Source organism: Pararge aegeria, chromosome 6, assembly GCF_905163445.1.
Source record: "Pararge aegeria chromosome 6, ilParAegt1.1, whole genome shotgun sequence".
NCBI classification, from domain to species: Eukaryota; Metazoa; Arthropoda; class Insecta; order Lepidoptera; family Nymphalidae; genus Pararge; species Pararge aegeria.
In genome coordinates this window covers 8,641,942-8,664,475 of record NC_053185.1, presented here as the reverse complement: position 1 = coordinate 8,664,475, position 22,534 = coordinate 8,641,942, and the positions used below count along the sequence as shown (strand labels likewise).

The 22,534-nt window shown below is 35.1% G+C and overlaps 1 protein-coding gene across 11 annotated transcripts in view; it reads left to right on the top strand.

The window, feature by feature from the left end:
* LOC120624252 (serine/threonine-protein kinase tousled-like 2) overlaps nt 1-21,618 on the top strand; it is a 48,938-nt gene extending 27,320 nt beyond the window's left edge. For 3 of the 11 annotated variants that reach the window (XM_039890698.1, XM_039890700.1, XM_039890695.1), the window contains 14 exons: nt 10,318-10,408; nt 11,293-11,445; nt 11,582-11,742; nt 12,455-12,544; nt 12,621-12,761; nt 12,959-13,164; nt 13,528-13,774; nt 14,856-15,007; nt 15,312-15,377; nt 16,079-16,222; nt 17,534-17,681; nt 18,465-18,715; nt 19,414-19,633; nt 21,095-21,323. In XM_039890698.1, the coding sequence (XP_039746632.1) occupies nt 10,318-10,408; nt 11,293-11,445; nt 11,582-11,742; nt 12,455-12,544; nt 12,621-12,761; nt 12,959-13,164; nt 13,528-13,774; nt 14,856-15,007; nt 15,312-15,377; nt 16,079-16,222; nt 17,534-17,681; nt 18,465-18,715; nt 19,414-19,633; nt 21,095-21,301 (2,277 nt within the window). In that variant the 3' untranslated portion in view covers nt 21,302-21,323. The other 8 variants (XM_039890694.1, XM_039890693.1, XM_039890697.1 and 5 more) reach the window with 7 other exon arrangements.
* Nucleotides 21,619-22,534: the final 916 nt, after the last annotated feature.

Genomic DNA, 22,534 nt, shown 5'->3' with positions numbered 1-22,534 from the left:
ATTCAATTATTTGCTCATACAATTTTAAATGTCTAGAAATCTTCTACCTGCTCTTTCATTCAAAGCTTTCGAAGATGGCGCGGGCCATTATGTTTGCAGATCGATTCTTTTGTTGTCTCATCGTTACTCGTTCGGTGTGCGCTCCGCGCGCGTGTTAGTTCAGTTTATCGTTAACGCAGAGACATTGCCGTGTACCAATGAGCTACGTCAGCACAGGCTCACGCTTACGTGTTCAAAAGAAAATGGCCGCATCGCAACGCCCGCTATAATGAAATAGATCTTGTACAGCTCAAATGTAAATTACATAGTTTTGATCTGCGGAGTTGGTAAATTTTTACCAATTTAACATAACAAACTTTATAGAGAATTTTAATTACAACAATCTAGTATGAACACACATAAATTGCTTGAATTATATAATTTTATTACTTGCAGATCAGATTACAGATTTTGATATGAGTAAACCGACCCAAAATGTCTACTAAAAGATCTTAAATTTACTACTTGAACTTCTGTACTTTGATCAAACAACTTATTTTTATTGTGTTATCCTCGCGATAAATTGCAGTTTGGTTAATAACTATCTATTAAAGCGTTTACACTTTTTCAGAAATTGTGTTTTCATTGCACGTACACAGTTTTTAATGTTCGTGTAGCTTTTACTTTCAGCGCTTTTTCCAAGGAATTGTTTTGTGGTTTTTGGAATTTGATAAAAACAATTCAGCACTCAATTCTCTTTTCCAATTTTATTATATGCACTTATTTTCTTTCTTGATTAGCATATGGGTCTCCTTTGAAAATATAATGTTTTATATGATAATAGATAACTTGATTTATCGCGCTAGGTTCGCATTATCGTTTCGTTTCGAAAGGCGGAAGAAGTGAAGGTTGATTGTTAGTGTTGTCTTCGTGATGCTGAAAACGCAAACTTCAATCGACCCACCTGAGCTATTGTGCTCGCACCGACTGATCATTGTGCTGTGTCGCACGGCTTGGCGCTTATGTTAGTCATATAAATAGATTATATAGACACATTGTGGTCTCGGCCAAGTAAGTGATGTAGATATGTAATTCCATTATGTGTCTCGCCTTCGTCCGCCCCTCTCCCCGCACCTCTCTTATTCTCCCCTCCGGTGGACCTATTGACGCGTCATTTTGCCGCGCCAGGGCATTGGTTTTATACGTTGTTCTGCATTATGGGTTATTCATAATATCATCTTAATTATTTGGATCGTTGTTAAGTCGATCTTAATTTCGGTTGTTGGAACTTTATAAAGTGAGTAATTTATAAAAAATGATTAATTAGAGATGTTTTGAATACCTCTGTATACGCCCACTTACCGTTTTTATAAATGGACATGTACCTACATTTCGATTATGGCATAGCGTTCTCGGTCTAGTATAATGAGCGGCGTAGGTATGAGACTACCATTTCGTCATTCAAAAACAAGATGGCGGACAGACACAAATAGTTTGTCGGTAAATGTACGTTTGTGACTTATCAACCTACAAACAGATTGGTGCGCTCTCACTGCCTGACTGAACGGAATCAGAGCGTCAAAGTGCCTACGTAATACAAATTTTCTTTGCGCGATGATTTACTTACACAAAATTAAGTTTGTCGTTTTATACTTAGTTCAGTTAAAATAGCTCCACTAATGAGTGATAAAGAAGTTACTAATAGATAATGAGTTGTCAAAATAAATTTAAAAGGCCACGCATACTTAAATATTGTAAACAGAAAGAAACTAAATCTAATTATAAACCGTTCTAAAAGCAACGATGGGTTTCTGATTTCTAAACGTATGCTTTAGTATATGAGCGCATTGATCGCGTGTTTGCAGGTGAACACCGCAGGGGCGATACTAGTAGAAACACACCGAGTCACCAACTTCAAAACTGTGGTGAGTTTGGCCTTTTTTGGATTTGCAGTTAAAAAAATGTGTAGTCACATCCAAGTAGATCGTGTAACAATATTTTTGCCAGTCTCGCATTGTCCGACTGCCTATTGCATGATGGCATGCGCTAAATTTAGACTTCAGTAACTCCGTGCAGTCACTGCGTGGCGCCTGGTCACCTTGATATCAATAATTAGTATATTGTGTGTTTCATAACAGCTATCAATTTGCAATAGAAAATATAATGGTATTTGTGTCCGCTTTAATTATTTTATCTAGACGGTAAAATTCTTGCACCTGTATTCACAAACTTGGTGAAGTATCTGTATAGTAATTTAAAAATTTATTGCAAGAACCTTAACTGCGTCCGGGTGCCTTTAGGGCTACTACATCTTAATGTGATATTTCTGGATACAAAAAAAAATGCAATATAAAAAAAATGGGTCCAGCCGTTTAGAACTTCGGTGACATAAACAACAGTACAGAAAAATTATCTATCTTTGTCTATAATAATTGAGAAAACTGAAGAGTGTGTTTAACGCACTCATCTGGGACTATGGTCTGGTTTTTAAAATCTTACGTTTGGTAGACCAATTCTTGAAGCCTTTCTCATATGCTGATTCAACATCACGTTACGACCCTTTGGATTCGAACTACGGGCTAGCGATGCGACGCGGTGGGTCGTAGAAAGATTTTTATGGGATTTTTCATACACGAAACTGTAGAAAGTTTGAAGAAAGATAACAATACAATTTCAACCATACGTATCACACTAAAAAATGAAAATAACTAAGGAAGCGGACTAAATTTTTGTCTTGAATTATTCTTAGGAACTAAATTGTGGGTAATGAAACATTTTTTTTGAAAATTATTTAAACAATTACTGTATTGCAAATATTAAACTGCACAACCCTTTTATCTTTTATATGTCCTGGGAAATACTACTTGAACGTTGTTGACTGTTGTCCTGTGAATGTTATTTGGAGAGCCTAGAAATTTGTGAGACTTATGCTCATATAATATTATGTTTATCATAATTATATATCTTACATATATTTTTGATGATTTGCAAATAAAAAAAGTATTCACGTAGGTTGTTATTATTATTTCTTATCAGTTATTTTATTATCGCTCATAAACGAGGCGTTCTGTCCATAGCGTGTGTGTGTGAACATAAGTAAGATTAGATCGTTTGAAGGTAAATTGGATTTATTCAAACCACGAAGTAGTATTTTAGTTCGTAAGAGCTAGAATGTAGCGAGCGGCTAAAGGCACGGGGCCGAGGGGTCACCGACACTGCACCGCGCTCCGTACCTATCTATCACCAGCCAACCACTATGTCGTATGAATATTGAATACATACTACACACATATATAAATCTACCACCATAAACACAAAATTTAATTTCGGTTATGAGGTTCTTAAATTATTTTAACATTTTTCTACTTCTACTAAAATAAAACATCAATTCTTAGTTTGTTTTTGCTGTAGATGATATATATATATATATATATATATATATATATATATATATTATGTTATTGAGTATCGCCATCCTCACTATTAACGTAAGGTTTCTAAGAGGGCTGATGATAAAATAAAAAGTTCGTAAAAATTATAATTTGAACAATAAAATAAAAATAAAATAATACCTAATATTTCTTAGGGGGTTGGATATTGATTGTTTGAGTCTTATATTTTATTTCTGAGTAGATTGTGGCTACCTTTTTCTTCTTACAAGTGAATGAATCCATGGTGGGTACTTGTAGGTACCTGTGTAGTATTGATTTATGTTTGCCCAGTATCCTGTTCCTATATAGCCTACGTTTGCTGTACTAAGTTTTGTATTTTTTTTTTCTATTACTATTTTCTTCAAAAAAAGAAGTACTGAGCCGATTTTGGTACGGCTTTTAACCAACGCAAGTATGATCACAGAAGAAGGTTGTAGGCGATTTGTAATAATAGGCCGCGGGGGACATTGCTATTATGCGTTTTCTTCCCTTTTAATTTTATCAATAGGGCCTGAAAGCACATGTTGTTAAATACTAAGCTACCTACTGTGAAATAACTAATTTACTATATAGGTATCAATATAACATTTATATTATATCAAAAGTTTATTTTTAATTATAGGATATAAAAAAAGACTGGTTTTTCAAAAAGGTGATAACTTTCTATCTTAATTTGTACTCAACGTACTTAGGAGCATTAATTACTGGTGATGTATGATACTTAAGAAAATGGATCATTCGTACCAATGATCGTAATATTTATAGGTATGTCTAATAAACAAGTTTTCACTAGTAGAGATAAACTAATCAGTTAATCACTAATCACAAAGCAAAGCGGCAGAGAGTAGTTTGCGTTCCAGGTAAATAAATCAATGTAAGGGTGCTTGAATACACCGGAGAAAAGCGAGAAGGCGTAGCGCAGTGTTTTGTCGGTCCGTTTGCACATTCAACGCGAAGGGAATTATAACATGGCGCACACAGCCTCGCCCCGCCTTGGCTACAATGTCCCGCCAAACCTCATTCCACCGCTTAGCCGCCCGGTTCCGCAGTTATTTTTACACAACCCGACCTTTCGCACCGGTCGTCACCGCACTCCAGCAAAAATCTAAATCGCACTCACAAATAATTGAAATAAGATTCACTATTCAATTTAGGCACAACCGATGTCATTTCAATATTCAAATTCGACTCCGCCGCTTCTGTTGTCATTCAGGAGCATATTTGAAAGTAAAATCTTGATAAAATATGGTACATCGCGTACTATAAATCGTAGATCGCATTCGACACGTCCGCTCGCATAAACTGCCGCGGAGGCAATGAACGCGCGCGGCGGGGGCCGGCGGCGGCGGGCGGGCTGTCATGCGTCAGCTGAGCGTCACACGACGACATTGCAAGGTCCGCCTGTACCGCCTCGCCTGACCCACTGCGCCGTACCGGCCGGCTCGCAACGCCGGTGTTTTATACTATTTACTAATACGCTTTTAAACTAAACAGTATATAAGTACATAGTTGTATTCTTCTATTTATTTTACCCATAAAAATAAAAAATCTTGCAAATATCATAATAAATGGTTATAAATGCAAGCGTTAAGTAGAGCGCGCTACTCAGCCGGTTCGCCCAAGGCGACACGTCATTTGTTGTGAATGGAACGCCGCGCATGCTCGCTACGCTCGTTTGGCTTTCTTGCAAGTTGTATTTGGTTTTATAGTGAGGCCATTATATTATTATGTTGGTAGGTGCCAACGTGTGCTATGTATGTATGTATGTGTATTTAAGAAAACGTCGCGAAAATTTGTAGCTATATTTGTAGCAATTTTTCATAAATACTCCAAAAAGTTTATTTTCGAGAGATATCGAAGCTTAGCATTTTTTTTGTTTTAAGCTTTGTTAGGTTTTACTTCAGTTTAAAACATTACATGAGATTAATATTTATTTTTATAGATCACGCATGCCTATTAGGAATCTTACTTTATTTTAGATCATTTTTTAAAGTAGTCTGGGTCTTTATTACCTGCCTACACGATTTATTTTCTAAAGTTACCTATTACCTATTTATTATCATCATCCTCAGCTTGCTCAGGATAATATAATATTTTCAATGTTTATTGATGTTATTAATACTGAATTTTACGTAACATATATAAGCCCCACTTAGTGAGCACCAATCCACTTGCTCAAAGGATTCGATCACTTAGGACACTACATACTAGCGTTGTTAGAATTTAAACGATTGTTAGTGATTATAACAATGCACGGGGGTAGAAAACATTAATTTTCTACCTCCGGGCATAAAAACTCAATAATACTTATGAAGAACACAAAAACGCAAAACAAACAAAACGTAGTGCAAGAACGGGTGTCCTTATTATAGTTTTTTTTTATTTATTCTTTTCTAGGTACCCTACATGAACAGTAATTAAAGAAACATTGAATACTAAAAATCTAGAGTCGAAAGACGTTCCTCTACAGATCTGTCATATCAGATGATGATCTCAAGATCTATTTTAATAAATAGATATTATAAAGATAACCACAGCAGTGAATGATGCCGAAGTCGTCTTTTGTTATTCTGGGTCCCTTTGCCATTTTTTGCTGAATTACTTTACACGTCGTAGCTGAATAGTTTGTTTGTATATTTATATCTACGTCGTCGTATAAATTATTTCTTTTTCACTTAGGTTCTATTTTTTTGTTTAAACTCTTAACGTGAATCAATTCTTTTTGAGATGTTGTTTACAAGTAGGTACAATTATTATATCGTGAGTGTGACCGTAACTTTGACGCTTTGAACTTGTGAGCACAACGGAGTCTAAAGAAAAGTAATATTAGTCTTTTGTAATCATATTTTTTTATTAATATAATAAATTTTATAAATTTTTTTATTTTTTTATTTTCATCAGGCTTAATATTTTTAGGAATCCATGATATTTCTCGTTCGTGTTTATTTTCAAAAATAGTGTTATGATGATGGCAGAATGGATCTTATTTGTGTTTTTATAAAAATTATAATCTTTGTTATGACTCATGTCGTCGACATGACTAAGCTTTTCCGAGTTTTGAACAGAAATTTCACTGTTGTTGTTCGTTATGTAAAGTTAATCCCTAATGAGTTGTTTCACCAGAACAATAGCGTGTTATAAAACATAAAATGGAGACGTTAGTGCATAGAGAGCTTAGCAACAGAAATAATCAATATTGCAGGGTCTGATTCGAATCTCGTGGCGCCTCGTTGGCGTTGCACACTTGTGGCTGAAATTGCGCCGAGCCCTGCCTTCCCCGCCCCCTCTTTCACCTCGGGCCCTGTACACCCCTCGCACTAGAAAATTGGGTTAAACAGCACGCGGCTGAATACCGCACCGGAAGAGGGGATTTCGGGGTCCGCGGAACTGCGCTTCCACAATGAATGCGGGACAGAGATGTGACTGAGTATTGATTGTCTTCAACATCGAGACGCAGTTTCCTGAGTTTCATTTATGCACACGCCCTTATCACAGTTTTGTGTTTTTTATCCTTACTACTAAGATAGCTTATATTTGTTGGGTCGCTAATTTGACCTTATTTCGTGCAACTGAGAGTGATTTTTTTCATCCTGTTTTTGATCCTGAAAAAGTACACAGCACCTTTGGATTATATCTAATGCGCAATTTGTTATTATCTACCTCTTCATACCTACTTAACGCTAAACTAAATAAAAACTAAATAGCTAAACGGAATATGATGAAAGGTGTCTTAGGAAATTATACAGATAATAAACTACCTCTATCCCGATAAAACTAGGTACTAAATTAAAAAATATTATGAACAAAAATATCGTATAGTTTTTAATTAAATAAGTCTATTTCATGCGCCCATGTAATCAAACGCGTATCAACAATTATGTGCACAACATCATAGGTATATAGACATATTTATTATGCATCGACGTACATAAATATTGTTGCCAGCTCGCTAACTTTCCATTTGACTGGTGCTAGGTGTGCTAAATATAGGCACAACAATAAGTACCTACTGCGTGGTAAATGATTGAACAGCTAAGACATAATAATAAGGATTAGACAGAAACATCAACGGATGCTAATTTAAACCGATATTATTAAAAATTTGTTGGCGATTTGTTGATGAATTCACCTATAAACACGTTATCTGGTGCTTACGTCAGCTACTTAGAGACGTAAACATTTTCTAACTTGTATTAAAATCACGTGATACATATTTTTTCTTATCGTTTAATTTGAATCATTCGTTGCATTCGCTTAACATCGCCGGTGCCATAGTTGTTAGTTCAGTAAGGAGGTGGGCTGCTTGTATTGAAGAGGCGGGGGGCAGGAGGCAGGGGAGGGAGTGCAGAGCGGCAACGTTACAATGATAATACTAATATGCCCGTTTGATGTTGTATAGTTTATTGCGATTTATAGAAAAAAAAATGTTTGCTCTTCATTTGTGCGAGCTTTTCAAATAACATTGATCTCCTCGGCTCTTCTTACTTTGATCGTGTTAACATAATATGTACCTAAGTCATGAATCAACAGTTTTAATTCTGATTACGTTTTTGTATTTACATTAATATCAGTAGTTTTCCGAAGCTTTAGCAGTTGTTTTTGATATGTAAATGTCCTTGGGCCACCAATGACTTTTGGTCAGTTTACTCATTTGTGACCGTTATATATACCTATCTTATATATTATTTATAAGGTCGTGTTAGGGATGAAAGTGTTTTTCGAAGTCAGATTAAAAAAAACTTCCTACCTTTCGTAGGTACTTTTACTAATCGAAAAAATTAAATTTCGCAATTTAGATTGTCACTTGGTTCATTATAGTCACATTTAGGATTTTCTTAGAGGTCAAAGTATCTTTTTTTTATTAGTATAGTATCAGGTTAATACATATGTCTAGCATGTTATAGTTATGTTCAGAAAAATTTCACTTACTAAGTACAAAGTCCAGCTTTATCCACTAGTTATGTAATTTGATAAGCTTTCTTGACTGTTAAGCTGAAACAGGTATCATAACTTTTATCAAGATTATCTAGTATATCTATAATATAAATAACATCCAAGAACAATAGAACAAAGACGCTGATTACGCAGAGCTCTATTTTTCCTAACATTTAGTAGTTCTCTTATAGCTAGAGAACTAGTGGCAGAAAACTTTAAATCATGACAGACATTTAAACATGTTTTTCTAAAAATTGTAATTAAGGCATGTGTACTGTCCTCACTGCATTATTAAGCAATAACGAACTAAAAATGTAAAACTTGTAAGCTAATTAAACACCTCTGCACGTTTTGCACCTAGCACCCTTTCGACCCTAATACGTCGTTACTATTATCTATACTGCAATTTCTGACTCTATCCTTATCATGACTTTCCAAATGAAGGTGTAAGCCAGAGCTGTGTTTCCTAATGAGCTGTTAATTATTAGTTTTTTTTTTTTAATTTTTTTCAAATATCCAGAGTAAAAATCGGCACCTTACTATAGTACTACGTGTACTCTTCGTCGACCTTAATCACATTATTCAGACCACGAGTGATTATGGAATACGTACTAATTTACAGACATGTTGGTTTAGAAGGTATTTGGTTTGCAAAATTTTTCCAAGATGGCCACCTCATCTGGAGCTGAATCGATAAGCATTGAGAGTCAAACACAAAAAAATTACAAATTTTTATTTTAGTTGTGTGTTCATTTTAATTTCGATTGAAGATAGTGGTAGCTTACCTTAATTTGTGTTTCAAATCTGTGTAGCAAGAGACATGCTTTGCATCATTGAAATAAACAGGTATTATTTGTTATATATTCTGTCTCATCCTTCTTTTGAATCTAAATGACTTTAAATTATGAATTTCTAGAAGTGGGCCGCCATGGGATATAATATCAAAAATAAATTTATTAGTACGAGTTTGAAATATTTCCTCCAATGTTACACTGGAATGGTAGGTACGTAAAGAGTATGGCGCGTTTGGCTTGGTTGCATATCTGTCGATAATTTAGCTATATACCTACCATACATAAGTGCCTGCGTACCTTCGTATCTGTGTTTATGTTGGTACATCGCAGCACAGACGCCTACGTAACATGTCCAGAGTAAGCAGTTTGTTGTGGGGCACGAGCGCCGATATCACGTAGGTACTCGTTTGCCGCAGGTCGGTGGCACTCCGCCCGCCACCCGCCGTTGCCACCGCACCTCGTTGTGGGAATAATCGGTCAAGTCGATTTCATTTCGACTACATTTATACATTCTCATCGGTTAGCTACAATATTATCTTCTCAGCATCGATGATTCTAGGTGACCATATCCAATTTTAATATCGACTTATTTTCTTTAGGTAATTTTCCATGCGTAAATTCATAATTATTTCCCGAATTGCAGCGGTATGAATTTTCAGCAAATGCAAAATCTGCTGTCTTTTCTAAGATTGCAATTACGGGCTATTGACCCGACGTTCTAGCTTCAACGAATGCCATTCGTACCTTTCACAACATTCTTGCGAAATATCAACGACAGTAACAAAAGTAGGATTTATGCCTGTATCAGTATTATGTTTTATTGGATTAACAATGCTTCTGGCCTTGTATCCTTGTAAAATGGCGCCTCGCCCGTCGTTATTATTATTACATACGGAGCGAACTTCGTGACGATCTCCATTCTCCAGCCCCCCGCTTCAGACCTCCCCGCGGATGCGTATCCGATTGTCGCGAGTCGCGACTGGCGTTTACTACTTGTCAAACAAGTTAGGTTATTCGGACTGTTGAAGCGAAAATTTTACTAAATCAATTAAAATGAACTTTATTCTTTGTACATAACATGTGAACAGTGTAAGTTGAGTGCTAAAATCGATCAGAACAGAGTGAAAACAGAAATAAACTAGGCGAGTCATATGTAAAGACGCCATCTTTCTTTACAGATGTCAGCTGGGTCACAAATTCAGATGGCACCACAAACTACTGTCAACACGGGGCAGCCACTACATAATCAGGACTCCAATATGAGCACAGGTAAAGAGTGTTTAAGTGGTACAAGTGCAGTTTAACCTTGTGATGTGATCAGTGAAGTTATGTGTTTACCATTAAACGCTCACAAGATCTATGGAGGCTAACCTTATTTACGAACTTTTTGGACAAAACTTCCATGGATAACTGCCGTCAAAAGAAGGACTGTGACGTCAATTTTTTGTGTATAATGCTGGATAGGAACTGTGAAAGTCTAATAATACGACCTGTGACCAAAAACAATTGCATGACACGATGTATGACTGTAAAAGTGGAACTAACGTGAACCACATCGGTCTGCTCAGCTCTTTATCGAAAAGTGAGTTTAAATCATTTTCCCTGCATACTCAGCTTATGTCGGATATATTTTCAAAGATATAATATAAGAAAAACAAAAAAAGGTACTATCATATTAAATAAATTGTATCTACATAATGTATTAACTTAAATGGTTATGCTTTTCATTATTTTGATGGGTGATCACTAATCAGATCTTCTGTTTAATAAAGTAGTAGATTTACCATATGAAGACTGTTTGTTACTGGTATTTGCAGGGTGTCAGCTGATTATATAAACCTAGTAAACCCTCAATAGTGAGGTCCTACAGGATCACTTAGGGTATATAATATTTAACTAAAATTTACTCTTCTTTGCCTTCATTACACCTTCATAACAATAGAGCAATATAACATCACTGTTATAAAGATGTGTGTGTGATTTATTTTTACTACTCAGTTTTCCATTACTCTTATCCAGTTGTTCATACTCAGTTTTAGTTGAAATACTTAAATAAGTTGATTCTACAATAAAATCTTAATGTGTAATTATAGCATATCCAAATGAAATGAAAAATACTTCCAGAGATGTTAAATCATCCTGTCACATTTCAGGATCCTCACATAGTGATAAAGAAGTGGATGCTTTGACTCCTGAAAAGTCTGCTGCTATGCGAGGTTCAAATTCAGTTCCTGGCAGCACTTTGGTGCCACCAAGTGGTGCCACGCCTACTATAGCAATGCCTGACAGAAAGAGAAAACGGAAAGGTAATAGAATTATTTTATTGAATTCTGATATATTCTAGATTCCAAAATTAACTGGAAAGATATTTTATTAGTTATTTAATCCAAGAATAAATAGAAAGAGAATGAGTTATTATATGAAGTCATTATTTGCTTACAGGTGAAGAAGGAGTAGGTGGTGGTGGAGGGGGCGGTGGTAAACAAAGGCATAACTCGTCAGATAAAAATATTCGTGAATATTTTTCAAAGCACCCATCGTCCAGTCCTGTTCGGCTTGCAGGTGCTAAGTCACCTTCGCCACAAGGCGCAAACTATCCTATGGTAAATATTATATTACTATATAACATCAAAGTTCAATAATGGTGCATCTTTTACTATTTATTAGTTACTAAAATATTCATAAATGTTCTAATGATTAGGAATGGTCAATAATATCATATGAATACTAGATGTGGCCAGCCGTGTTACCTGTGGTGAATAAGTTGCAGTACAAAAAAGTTATATCGCTTCTGTTCGAAAAGCCTCTCTCTCTCTCGAGCCATTTTAGATCTGGTAGTTTTAATAATCAACAGATGACATTAAAGCCACTGAGAATGATACTTAATATTATCAGAAACTTTAAAACTTAATTGACAAATGTTATTCAATAACTGATAACTTAGCTAGAAAAGTACTAAAATAAAAATACTAAATTCTTTATTTTATTAATTTAAACACTAAAATAACATTATCTTGTTAAATATCTCACCATTATAAATTTTTGCTGTTTAAATAATTTCAACTGTAAAAGCTCTGACATCTTTATGAAAAACAAACTGACCTTTAATTTTTGTATGTTCAAGAATCCAAATAATTTTAGTTATATATGTAAAGAAACTGTTTAAAATCATTTCAATCATATTGCAATGCCCCAATGGGACCTCATGTTGATATGCTTATCTTTCTCAAAAATGTGTAGAGTATTTTGTGCTATACATAAATAAATTGAGAAAATTGAATTAATTGACATTTAAATATTCTTTAATATTTCTAGTACCCACCGTCACCTTCATCATTATTGCCTTCGGGAGCTGACTTTTTACGTTCCGCCTCGCAACAGCGACCTCACACTTCTGTTAAACAGGTATCATCATTAACTTCTAGTTTTGCTGAATTTATTATTTTATGTTTAATCTCTTAACTATGCAAACCTTCAACAGATTCAAACAGAACTGACGTGTCAGAGGATACAAGAGTTAGAAACTCAAGCTTCATCTGACTTAGAAGTAAGAAATAATAGAATAGAAGAATTAACAAGAAATAATGAAGAGTTAAAACATCAAGTTCAAGCACAGAGCAAGGTTATTTTTATTGATTAAAGATATTACAATACCTTAAAATTAAAATTTTGTTTTTCGCAAATGTTACACAATCTTGTCTTTAGAATTTAAAAGAAATGTAGTATGAAATCCAATGAATTAAAAGGAGGATCAAACATTTTGTATAAATAGTGCTAGTTTTAAGATAAGTAAATTAATAGTAATATTTCTGTTTTAAGGTTATAGATCAACATAAATCACATATAAACAAATGTATAGACGTGGTTAAGAAATTATTAAATGAAAAAAGTACTATTGAAAAGAAGGAAGCCCGACAACGATGTATGCAAAATAGGTTAAGGCTTGGCCAGTTTGTTACCCAGAGAGTTGGTGCTACCTTCCAAGAAAACTGGACTGATGGATATGCATTTCAAGAACTCACAAGGTATTGTTTACTTTCCATATTACTTTGCTCTAGCCTAATTAAAAAGGTTATTTGAAGCATCAACTTTAGATTTGAGAATCATAAAAATACTATAAGTGAATAAATGCAGGAGAGTGACCGACTGACTAGGATTATGGGTTTGAATGTAACTGCTATACCACTAACACGTTAGCCCGCCATTAACCACTAGGTCAGAATGCAATAATTTATATTTAGTAATTAATAATTACCTTCATTTAAGTGCATAATAACTATTCATTTTTTTTTAAATTATGATTTATAAAGTATTTTCAAAGCCTCTCATGTCAAAGAATCCAGTAAACACGGAGTTAATAACGTTCTGTTTATCTTTCTGCATTTAAGGCGACAAGAGGAAATAACAGCCGAGAAAGAAGAGATAGACCGGCAAAAGAAGTCTCTATTAAAGAAGCGGCCATCGAACAGCGAAGGCGGCGGTGGGCGCGGCAAGCGGACGTCAAGCGTGTCTGCGCCCACCACGCCACAACCGCAGCCGCTGCACAATGGCACGGACGCGCCCACCTTCCTCAAACCCGACCCCTTGCCCAGCATGACGTGGCAGGAGTACTATGAAGCTGATGAAATTTTAAAAGTATGTTTTTCATAGCATATCCTATACCCACTACGCTTATTTGTACAAATAATGAATTATACTTAAGTAAGGGAATGTATTAAGTCATAGAAACCTGAACATAATGAGATATGACTATTAAAAATAAAGATGATTCATTCCTTGGGTAACACAAAGCTAAAATGGTGTATTGAGGTCAGGGTTCTATCTACTGAAATAGTGTCCCTTTGAGTGTTTTATCCGGGGTGGAGTTACAATTAGTAACTTAAAATTTGTATAAATAGTATCTGGTATCTGGTAGGGGCTACAAAACTGAAAAGTGCCAGTGAATTATGAATACTTGAAACAAATTGCTATATATATTTTTTGATTTGATAAAGGCATAACACTGGAGTGGGGGGAAATAGATACAATAATAAGTGGTTTTATAAGAGATTTGAACAAAACTGTTAGAGGAATGTGTGGGCTAGAGCCCAGTAATAGAATAGTTATTGACTATTCAGCTAATTCAGCGCTACTTAAAATAAGTCTGCAAAAGTGTTGACTAAAAGCCATTTCCCTATTATTATTTTTATGATGCCCTGACCTTTCATGTATGAACAGATCCTTTTGTTGGTATATTTTGATAAAGCAACATATGTAGTTTGTCTAAGAAGGGTGGGTTGCTTTATGTTTTATAGTAATAATTGATGTACCAAGCAGGTGGTTTACCTAATGTTAAGTGGATCATCCCATATAGAGAAACACTTGGGCATGCAAGAAAACATAATATACGAAATGGCGTCCTGTGGCCATCAACCTCTGCTAAGCCTCTTGTGCATACCATGGAAACACCACATTGCAACCATGCTGCTTAGCGACAGAAATAAGCACTTCCTTGGACTGCTAAAAGTTAATTTGGAAAAGGCTGGCCTTTTGCTGACATAAGTCTGGATAGATCGCTAGACTTGTATATGTTATTCCTACGATAATGCAGCATACCATTGGATAAAATTCATTCTTATTATCCACTCAAAAGTACTATAACTTACAGCTAATCAGTGAAGTTTATAAGATCTGTTTAGGACTTACAATACTAAAAGTATGTATGCAAATGTTTCAGCTAAGGCAGAGTGCCTTAAAAAAAGAAGATGCAGACCTACAATTAGAAATGGAAAAATTAGAACGGGAGAGAAACCTTCACATTAGGGAACTGAAGCGGATACATAATGAAGACCAAAGTCGGTTCTCACAGCATCCTGTGCTCTCTGAAAGGTAAGACGTCGTCATCATTATCATTATCCCATTAACAGCCCACTAACAGCCTTCAGGGCACACATCTCTCAAAATGAGAAGAGTTTAGCCACCACTCTGGCCAAGTGCGGATTGGTGGACTTCACACGTTCCACAACATTACCGCATCTTTCAGGCATGCAGGTTTCCTCACTATGTATTCCTTCATAGTTAAGCAAATGATATTTAGTTAGAGGTGCATGTAGGGTCTAAAACTCGGTCCCCCGAAAGGGAAGCTGAAGCCTTACTCACTAGGCTATCACTTCTTCTTCTGCTTGCGGCTCAGGTTCGCCTGGACCCTGGTGCCACGTCGACCGGTTACGACCCATTGTGGCCCTCACCCCTACTCTAGGTAAGACATATATCATTGAAAACAATAAATGTTTTAAAACCAATCCATGTTTAAGAAACTGCCACAAGATAGAAATATTGTTTGTGAATCTTATTTTGAGATCGGTAAATAAATATTGATATATAGACGGCTAACTATATTAAAATTAGAATCATTCTATATCATATATTAAACATTCTGTATTAAATTTAGTCACATTTGAGCATGAGCATTGCCAATGATCATTGATTAGTTGAAAAGTAACTTTTGACAATATTATGATTTCAAACAGTCAACATTTTTTCTTTACTATACTATTTTGTTATTTGCTTTTCCCCAGTCATTATTCTACTTGTTCTTAAGATTCTAAAAACCTTCATCCAATTAGAAGGGTGTGGCAATGCCTATAACACTAACTAGATAAAACAAATCTTTCATTAATTTTAACACTTGCTACAATACTTTTTAATTACTAGATTGTAATATTATTTTGTATTGTTAGAGTGAGTTCTGTATCCGAAGGGTGCCGATGGCTACCCATTACTAAGCCTTCTCTATCCTTTCTTCTGATCTCATCATGAACTTCTGCCAGGCCACATATTATAGGTTATATTATGGTTACTTGTGAGTAATCTTTAAAAAATTTGTAATGTCTGGAGCTGCTTACAGATTCTTCAGAGTGAAGCTATTGAAAGCCAAGAAGTTTTTCTCTAATTTTACAGGTATTTGCTACTAATGTTGCTGGGCAAGGGTGGTTTCAGTGAAGTCCACAAAGCATTCGACCTTAGGGAGCAACGTTACACGGCGTGCAAAGTTCATCAGCTAAACAAAGACTGGAAAGAAGACAAAAAGGCCAACTACATCAAGTGAGTCTGTATGCCGGCACTGACTACAACAAATAGCAATGTTTTTGTTTTCATCTGGCATTTTTGTTGCAAACCATTTTTTATTATAATGATTTTTAATAGAAAGATTTGGTTTTTTGATTTTTTTACTATAGATTAAACAAACTTATGACACTTGAAAATTACCCTAAATTAGGTGTTAACTGAACTGAAGGTTTAGGTTAGGTAAATTTATGGACAATTCAATACAGCCCTATTATATTTCGTTTGACTAAAGCTATGGAATAGTTACATAGATAGAATACATGCAAAAGTTACGAGTTTAGTAATGACATAAAGTAAAAGCAAGCCACTCTCTCTATTATTGTGATATGTTTGTTATCATTCCGACATTAACAGGATGTCCTAAATAAGTAATAACTAACCACAAACTGATTGTATGTTAGTGCAATTCATTCTTTAGATTACCTTCAACCACTCTATTTTTATCAATGACATAACCGAAAAAATATTTTTTATTATTTAGTATAACTATAGAATATGCAATGAAGTTATTTTCATTTTATTATTGCTATGAAATGTTCATATGGTTATGTTAGAAGAGTTTGTTGAAACCAGATTGTCAAGGCACAGGTGTTTGAGTATTATTTCCTTTACATTATATTATGGTCCTTTATGAAATGCAGGATAAAAATATCTCACAGTTGCTAGGAATGTGTAGCCATTTTTCACTCAATGATTTGGAGCAAATACAGGAATAGGCTAAACAAGTTGTCACTTTGTTTTCATTTATCAGTCTTTGAGTAGATGCACTGTTATACTGAATTCTTTAATTTCAATTCTATTGTAAAGTATGTTTTAGAACAGAAAAAAGAAATCCGTATTTATGATTATAAATGCGAAAGTCTTTTTATTTGTTAGTTTGTTACCCATGTTTGGCTCATATATCTATTATTACACTAATTTTGATGAGATGAGCATACAATTCATTTTATTCAGGAGACATTCCAGTGGGATTAAAAATATAGCCTAAATTCCAAGCTAGCTTCACAGCTAAAATAATCATGGTGGAATAATCTAGCATTGTGAAAATAGAACACAAGGAATCTAGTTAGTTGTTTAAAAATTTGCTTAACTTAATATCTTAATAATATATAATAGGCCCTTATATATATATATATTAGTGTCATTGTCTTCTCAAATTGGGTTTTTTTTTCGTTAGTAAGCAATATAGTTTGCTTGTTCTAATTTGTTTGCCAAAATGACGTAATTGTCTTTTCTTATATGTATGAAGTTAAAAATATCTAATTGTGTTATTTGTATTTGTTTCAGACATGCGCTACGGGAGTACAACATTCACAAGGCCCTAGACCACCCTCGAATCGTTAAGCTTTATGATGTATTTGAAATAGATGGGAACTCATTTTGTACAGTTCTTGAATACTGCAATGGACATGATCTCGATTTTTATCTCAAACAGGTACAAAGCTTAAATTATATTTACCTTATGTACACATTGTCATTCATATGTTAATGTTAATTTGTTTGTTCAATCTTATCTTTTGCTAGATTAAAGTACAAACTAGATTGTTATAGCATAAGTGATTAAAATTATGTTTATGTGAATAAGATTTCAATTATACAATGAGTGAGAGATAGGTGAATAAAAATGCCTGCCATGACAGAATGGAAATTTAAGCAAGCTTACAGAATTAGTTTTCTCAGTATATAATGTTTGTATATTCTAATTTCCATATTGAATTGAGTGTGGCAGGTTGTAACTAAGGCGAGTTGGTATTTTTTATACCATTTAATGAATGAGTATATATCAAGGTCAATGTATGACCTAATAATTTATCATATTATTGCGGTCAGCATTGGTTATGCACTAGACTAAACCAAGTAATATTACTAAAAAAATATTATTAATAATTTATTTGTAATAAAATAAATTTGTAATCATAATCCTCAGCCTATTAAAGTTTGGGCTGCAACTTTTAACTAAAAGCTTAAACCCACCATCCTACATTTATCGATTTTGTTGATGTAGGTTTGCTTATTTTATCGATTTTTATTACATGTTAGTAGTAACATGGGTAGTGCTCGAAAAACATGCATCACGCAAAACTGAAGATTGTTGGGGTCTGTGTTGCAACGCTGGCTATACTTGTTCAGACAATAGAAAAATGACCTGTTCATATATAATAAATGTGCTTTTAAAAAGATTGTTCATATTATGCAGGATATTTCATGTTGATTCCAGCATAAGACTATACCAGAGCGAGAAGCGCGGTCAATTGTGATGCAAGTAGTGTCTGCGTTAAAGTACCTAAATGAGATAAAGCCACCAGTGATCCATTACGACTTGAAACCCGGCAACATCTTATTGACAGAGGGAAATGTCTGCGGGGAGATTAAAATCACAGACTTCGGTCTTTCCAAAGTGATGGATGAAGAGAACTATAACCCTGACCATGGCATGGATCTCACCAGCCAAGGTGCTGGCACATACTGGTAAGTAAAACTTTATAATTTAGCAAAAAAATGAAAGATATTATGCTGTAGTAGTTATGTCGTATTATATGCAAAATGTAATACTTACCCAAGTCAAAGTTATTTTAATTGATATGGGATACGGATAAATGTAGCGGTTCCAGTGGATCCCGGAAAAGCTGAAATCGGACACATGAGTTCATAATAACATATTTTTTGTTGTTTATATAATTCTAATTATTAAACTTAACATAAGAAATTAACTGAATACGTAAACAAAGTATTTATAAACATTCTTTTCATTTTCATAAGTTAAGTTTAGTATTTGCGTGTTCTGTGAAGGTTTAAGGGTAAATGTGGCAATAAATCATTAATTAATGCATTACTCATTAGTGAATATGGTCAAGCCTATTAAGGCTAATAAATTTCGAGATAGATTAGATTAGTAAATGACTGATAACCTTCATATGTTTGTGTCCTTTGGGAAATGCAGAAAAAGAGTTTTTTAAATTGTGGTCTAAAAGTAAATTAATTCAGATAAACAAATTTCGTTATTTGCGTGAGAAAGAAATGATTAGCTTAGACAAGTTGAAACGTCAGAGCATGACTTTTTAATTAAAACATTGTTTACATGCTAACCTTTCATGGAAGTCAAATAGCTTTCTGATATAACTTAGTAACCTGTGTCACAAATATTAATAGAATAATCTTTTTTCAAGGTACTTGCCACCAGAGTGCTTTGTAGTTGGCAAGAACCCACCAAAGATCAGTAGTAAGGTGGACGTTTGGAGTGTTGGTGTAATTTTCTACCAGTGCCTGTACGGCAAGAAGCCCTTTGGACATAACCAAAGCCAGGCCACTATCCTAGAAGAGAACACTATACTAAAGGCAACTGAAGTTCAGTTCGCCAACAAACCCACAGTCAGTAATGAGGCTAAGGTGAGTGCAAGTTGTGTTATTTTTCTATTAGAAGTGTAACTTGCTCTGGATAGTTGCGGCCTTCTCTGCGACGTTTATCTGATTTTTTTTTTCCAACTGAAAACAGTTTATATTTGTGCGTAACTAATTTTATCCGTTATTATTTTGTTTCTTAATTCCCTTCTAATGAAGTAGCAAACATCAGCAAACATTTAATACACACCTTGCGAAGTCTGCTGTTCTTACATAAAGTCTTTTCTAAGATAAAGTTAACATTGGAACAATAGGCTTCTCGATAAGGTCGATAAATCGATAAACGCCGGCTGCACGCACGAAAACGGATAACTCACTGTCGCGATCCACCTTAACCCAACGTGCAAGCGAGACCACGGAACAAGCGATAGAGAGGCACGATCGCCGTAAGCGTTCGGCTCGCGACGCTCCTTTCGTCGACGTTAACACGTAAAATTAACTTCTGTAAGCAGACTTTACAGACAACCATTTTTTTGGACCTGCAGATTTAGTCAAGAGATTTTTTACAACTTAATTGTTATTTATGTGGTTTCGATTTAAGATTAAAGATTTAATTTAAGCATTGTTTTTAATAACTGTACGCACAAAATTTGGTAGACTATAATTGCAATCCATGCCACGTCATGAGTATGTTAGTTTTGGAACTGATTACAAATTGAAATTCAAAGCGCACTGGCTAAACGAAAAAGCGTTCAGTCTGTGCTTTCAAATTTTAGCACCTAAAAACTCCAAAGAAACCTCTTCTTATCATATGATTCGTTTTTCTAATAGTTCCATAACCACCGCAACCCAAATGTATGTAATAGATTTCATACATTACTTCAAATCAAGAAAACTGACTTTTCCGTAACATACTGGCCATTAAAAAAAACCCGGCTTACAGTCTTATTTTATAACCAAGCTTATTTACCGTATACGTAATCCTTTAAACTATAGCAAGAACCGCGTTCTGTAGCAAAAGTGTATGCGTGATGGCTATACAAACATACAATAAGTTACCAAAGATCATAAGGGAAAACAATTTAATTAATTTTAAAAAAGAGTGTTAAATTTTTATTTAACAATACATTATAATATTAATGAATTGTATTATTAGTTTACATATGACATTTAAAGTACTTTTTTTAAATAATTAACTTTAGTCTTTTAATATTTAAATATTAAAAGACTAAAGTTAATTATTTAAAAATAATTAGTAATTGTTGCACGCCCAAAGAGGCAATATACATTGGGACTTCATACATGTAATTCTATACAACCTGACCTGTAATACGCAATAAATGAATTTGAATTTGAAGAATGGGACTTGAAACTTATATTTAAATCAAACATTGAATTTCTTAAGACACATCTACATGCAAATATCTACAAACGAGCTATAACACCGCAAGTTTATTCTTAGTAGTAATTAATTCGATGTGATGTGTAACTCTATGCGTTTCCCCGCAGAGCTTCATCCGCGCGTGCTTGGCGTACCGCAAGGAGGAGCGCATCGACGTGTTCGGGCTGGCGCGGCACGAGTACCTGCAGCCGCCCATGCCCAAGCCGCGCGGGGCAGCGGGGGGCGCGGGCGCGGCGGGCGGAGGCGCGGGGTCGGCGGGCCCGGCGCCGGCGGCTTTCAGCGCTGGCCTGTTCGCGGCGGGCTCGTCGTCCTAGCCGAGCCGCGCGCGCCCGCGCCGCCCGCGCCCCCCGCGCCCCTGACGCCGAGGCGCGCCCGCCCCCCGCGCACCAACCCGCGATACCATGTCGAAAGAACGTTCACGACGTTACAAACTTGTAAAATGACTATATCATTTACGGATAAAATTGTTTAAGATTATACTTACTACTGTTGACTGTATTTATTGAGCAGGTGATAAAATGTGATTCTTCATTTATGAATGGTTTCATCCTTTTGTCACTAGAGAGCAATCCTTGGGAGGACTGTCCCATGCATATTATATAAGTTATCGCTATTAAAAAAGTTAAAAATAGCGCTGCACTGTTTATTTACCTTTCTTCCTATTTCTGTTGTTTTAACAACAATTGATAGGTCTAAATGTAGTACTGTCGTTTTTCGCAGGAAACATCGTGAAAGTGATTTGTGTAGAACAGAATGTGCTAAGTATTAAAAATTCTTATTTGCGAAATATGTGAGAGTTCCACTGACGTAATTAGACATGGACTTCGGGTCCATACTTACCAGGCAGTCAGGCTCGGTTGTAAGACCCTAATCTGCTATTAAATTAAATAAAACTGTACAAGATGTTAAAAAAAAAATTTTTGGAGGGCAATCTATGACAGACACTTAACTACCTATCACAAAACTAATTATCTGCTACTGGGCCAGGAATCACGCTGAAACTACTGCATGAATTCAAATCGAGACTTCGCACGATTGAGGTCATACTACGAGGTATGTCATAGGATACTTTTTATCCCGGTATTCCTTTCCTTCCTTCCCGGAATTCTTTTTTAGATAGATTTTTTAGATCCTTTGATAGATTGGATGAAAGTGTTTGACGTTTCATCACCATAAATCTGTTAAATGTTAACCGATTTAATTTTGTACTGGGTAAGTTATACGTGAAAATCTGATGAAAATAATTCTAGATAGACCACAGAACTCCTCAGCGATCGGCAGCAAACTCCTCGCTTAAGAATACTGAATACGTAAAGGTTGCCACATTTATGAGGACTTCAGTGCTAGGACTAAATAAAAAAATTTAGAAATTTATCGGTTAACCTTAAGCATACGAACCAAACAACAATGCGATTTTGATTCTTTCTTTATTAATTAACAATTACTATTCTTTGTTAGTTTTACGAGCTAAGACTGATGGATACCAAATTATCTTTCAAATGTCCAAAGACGGACCCATCCATTTACTAACTTGAGTCAACGTTGCT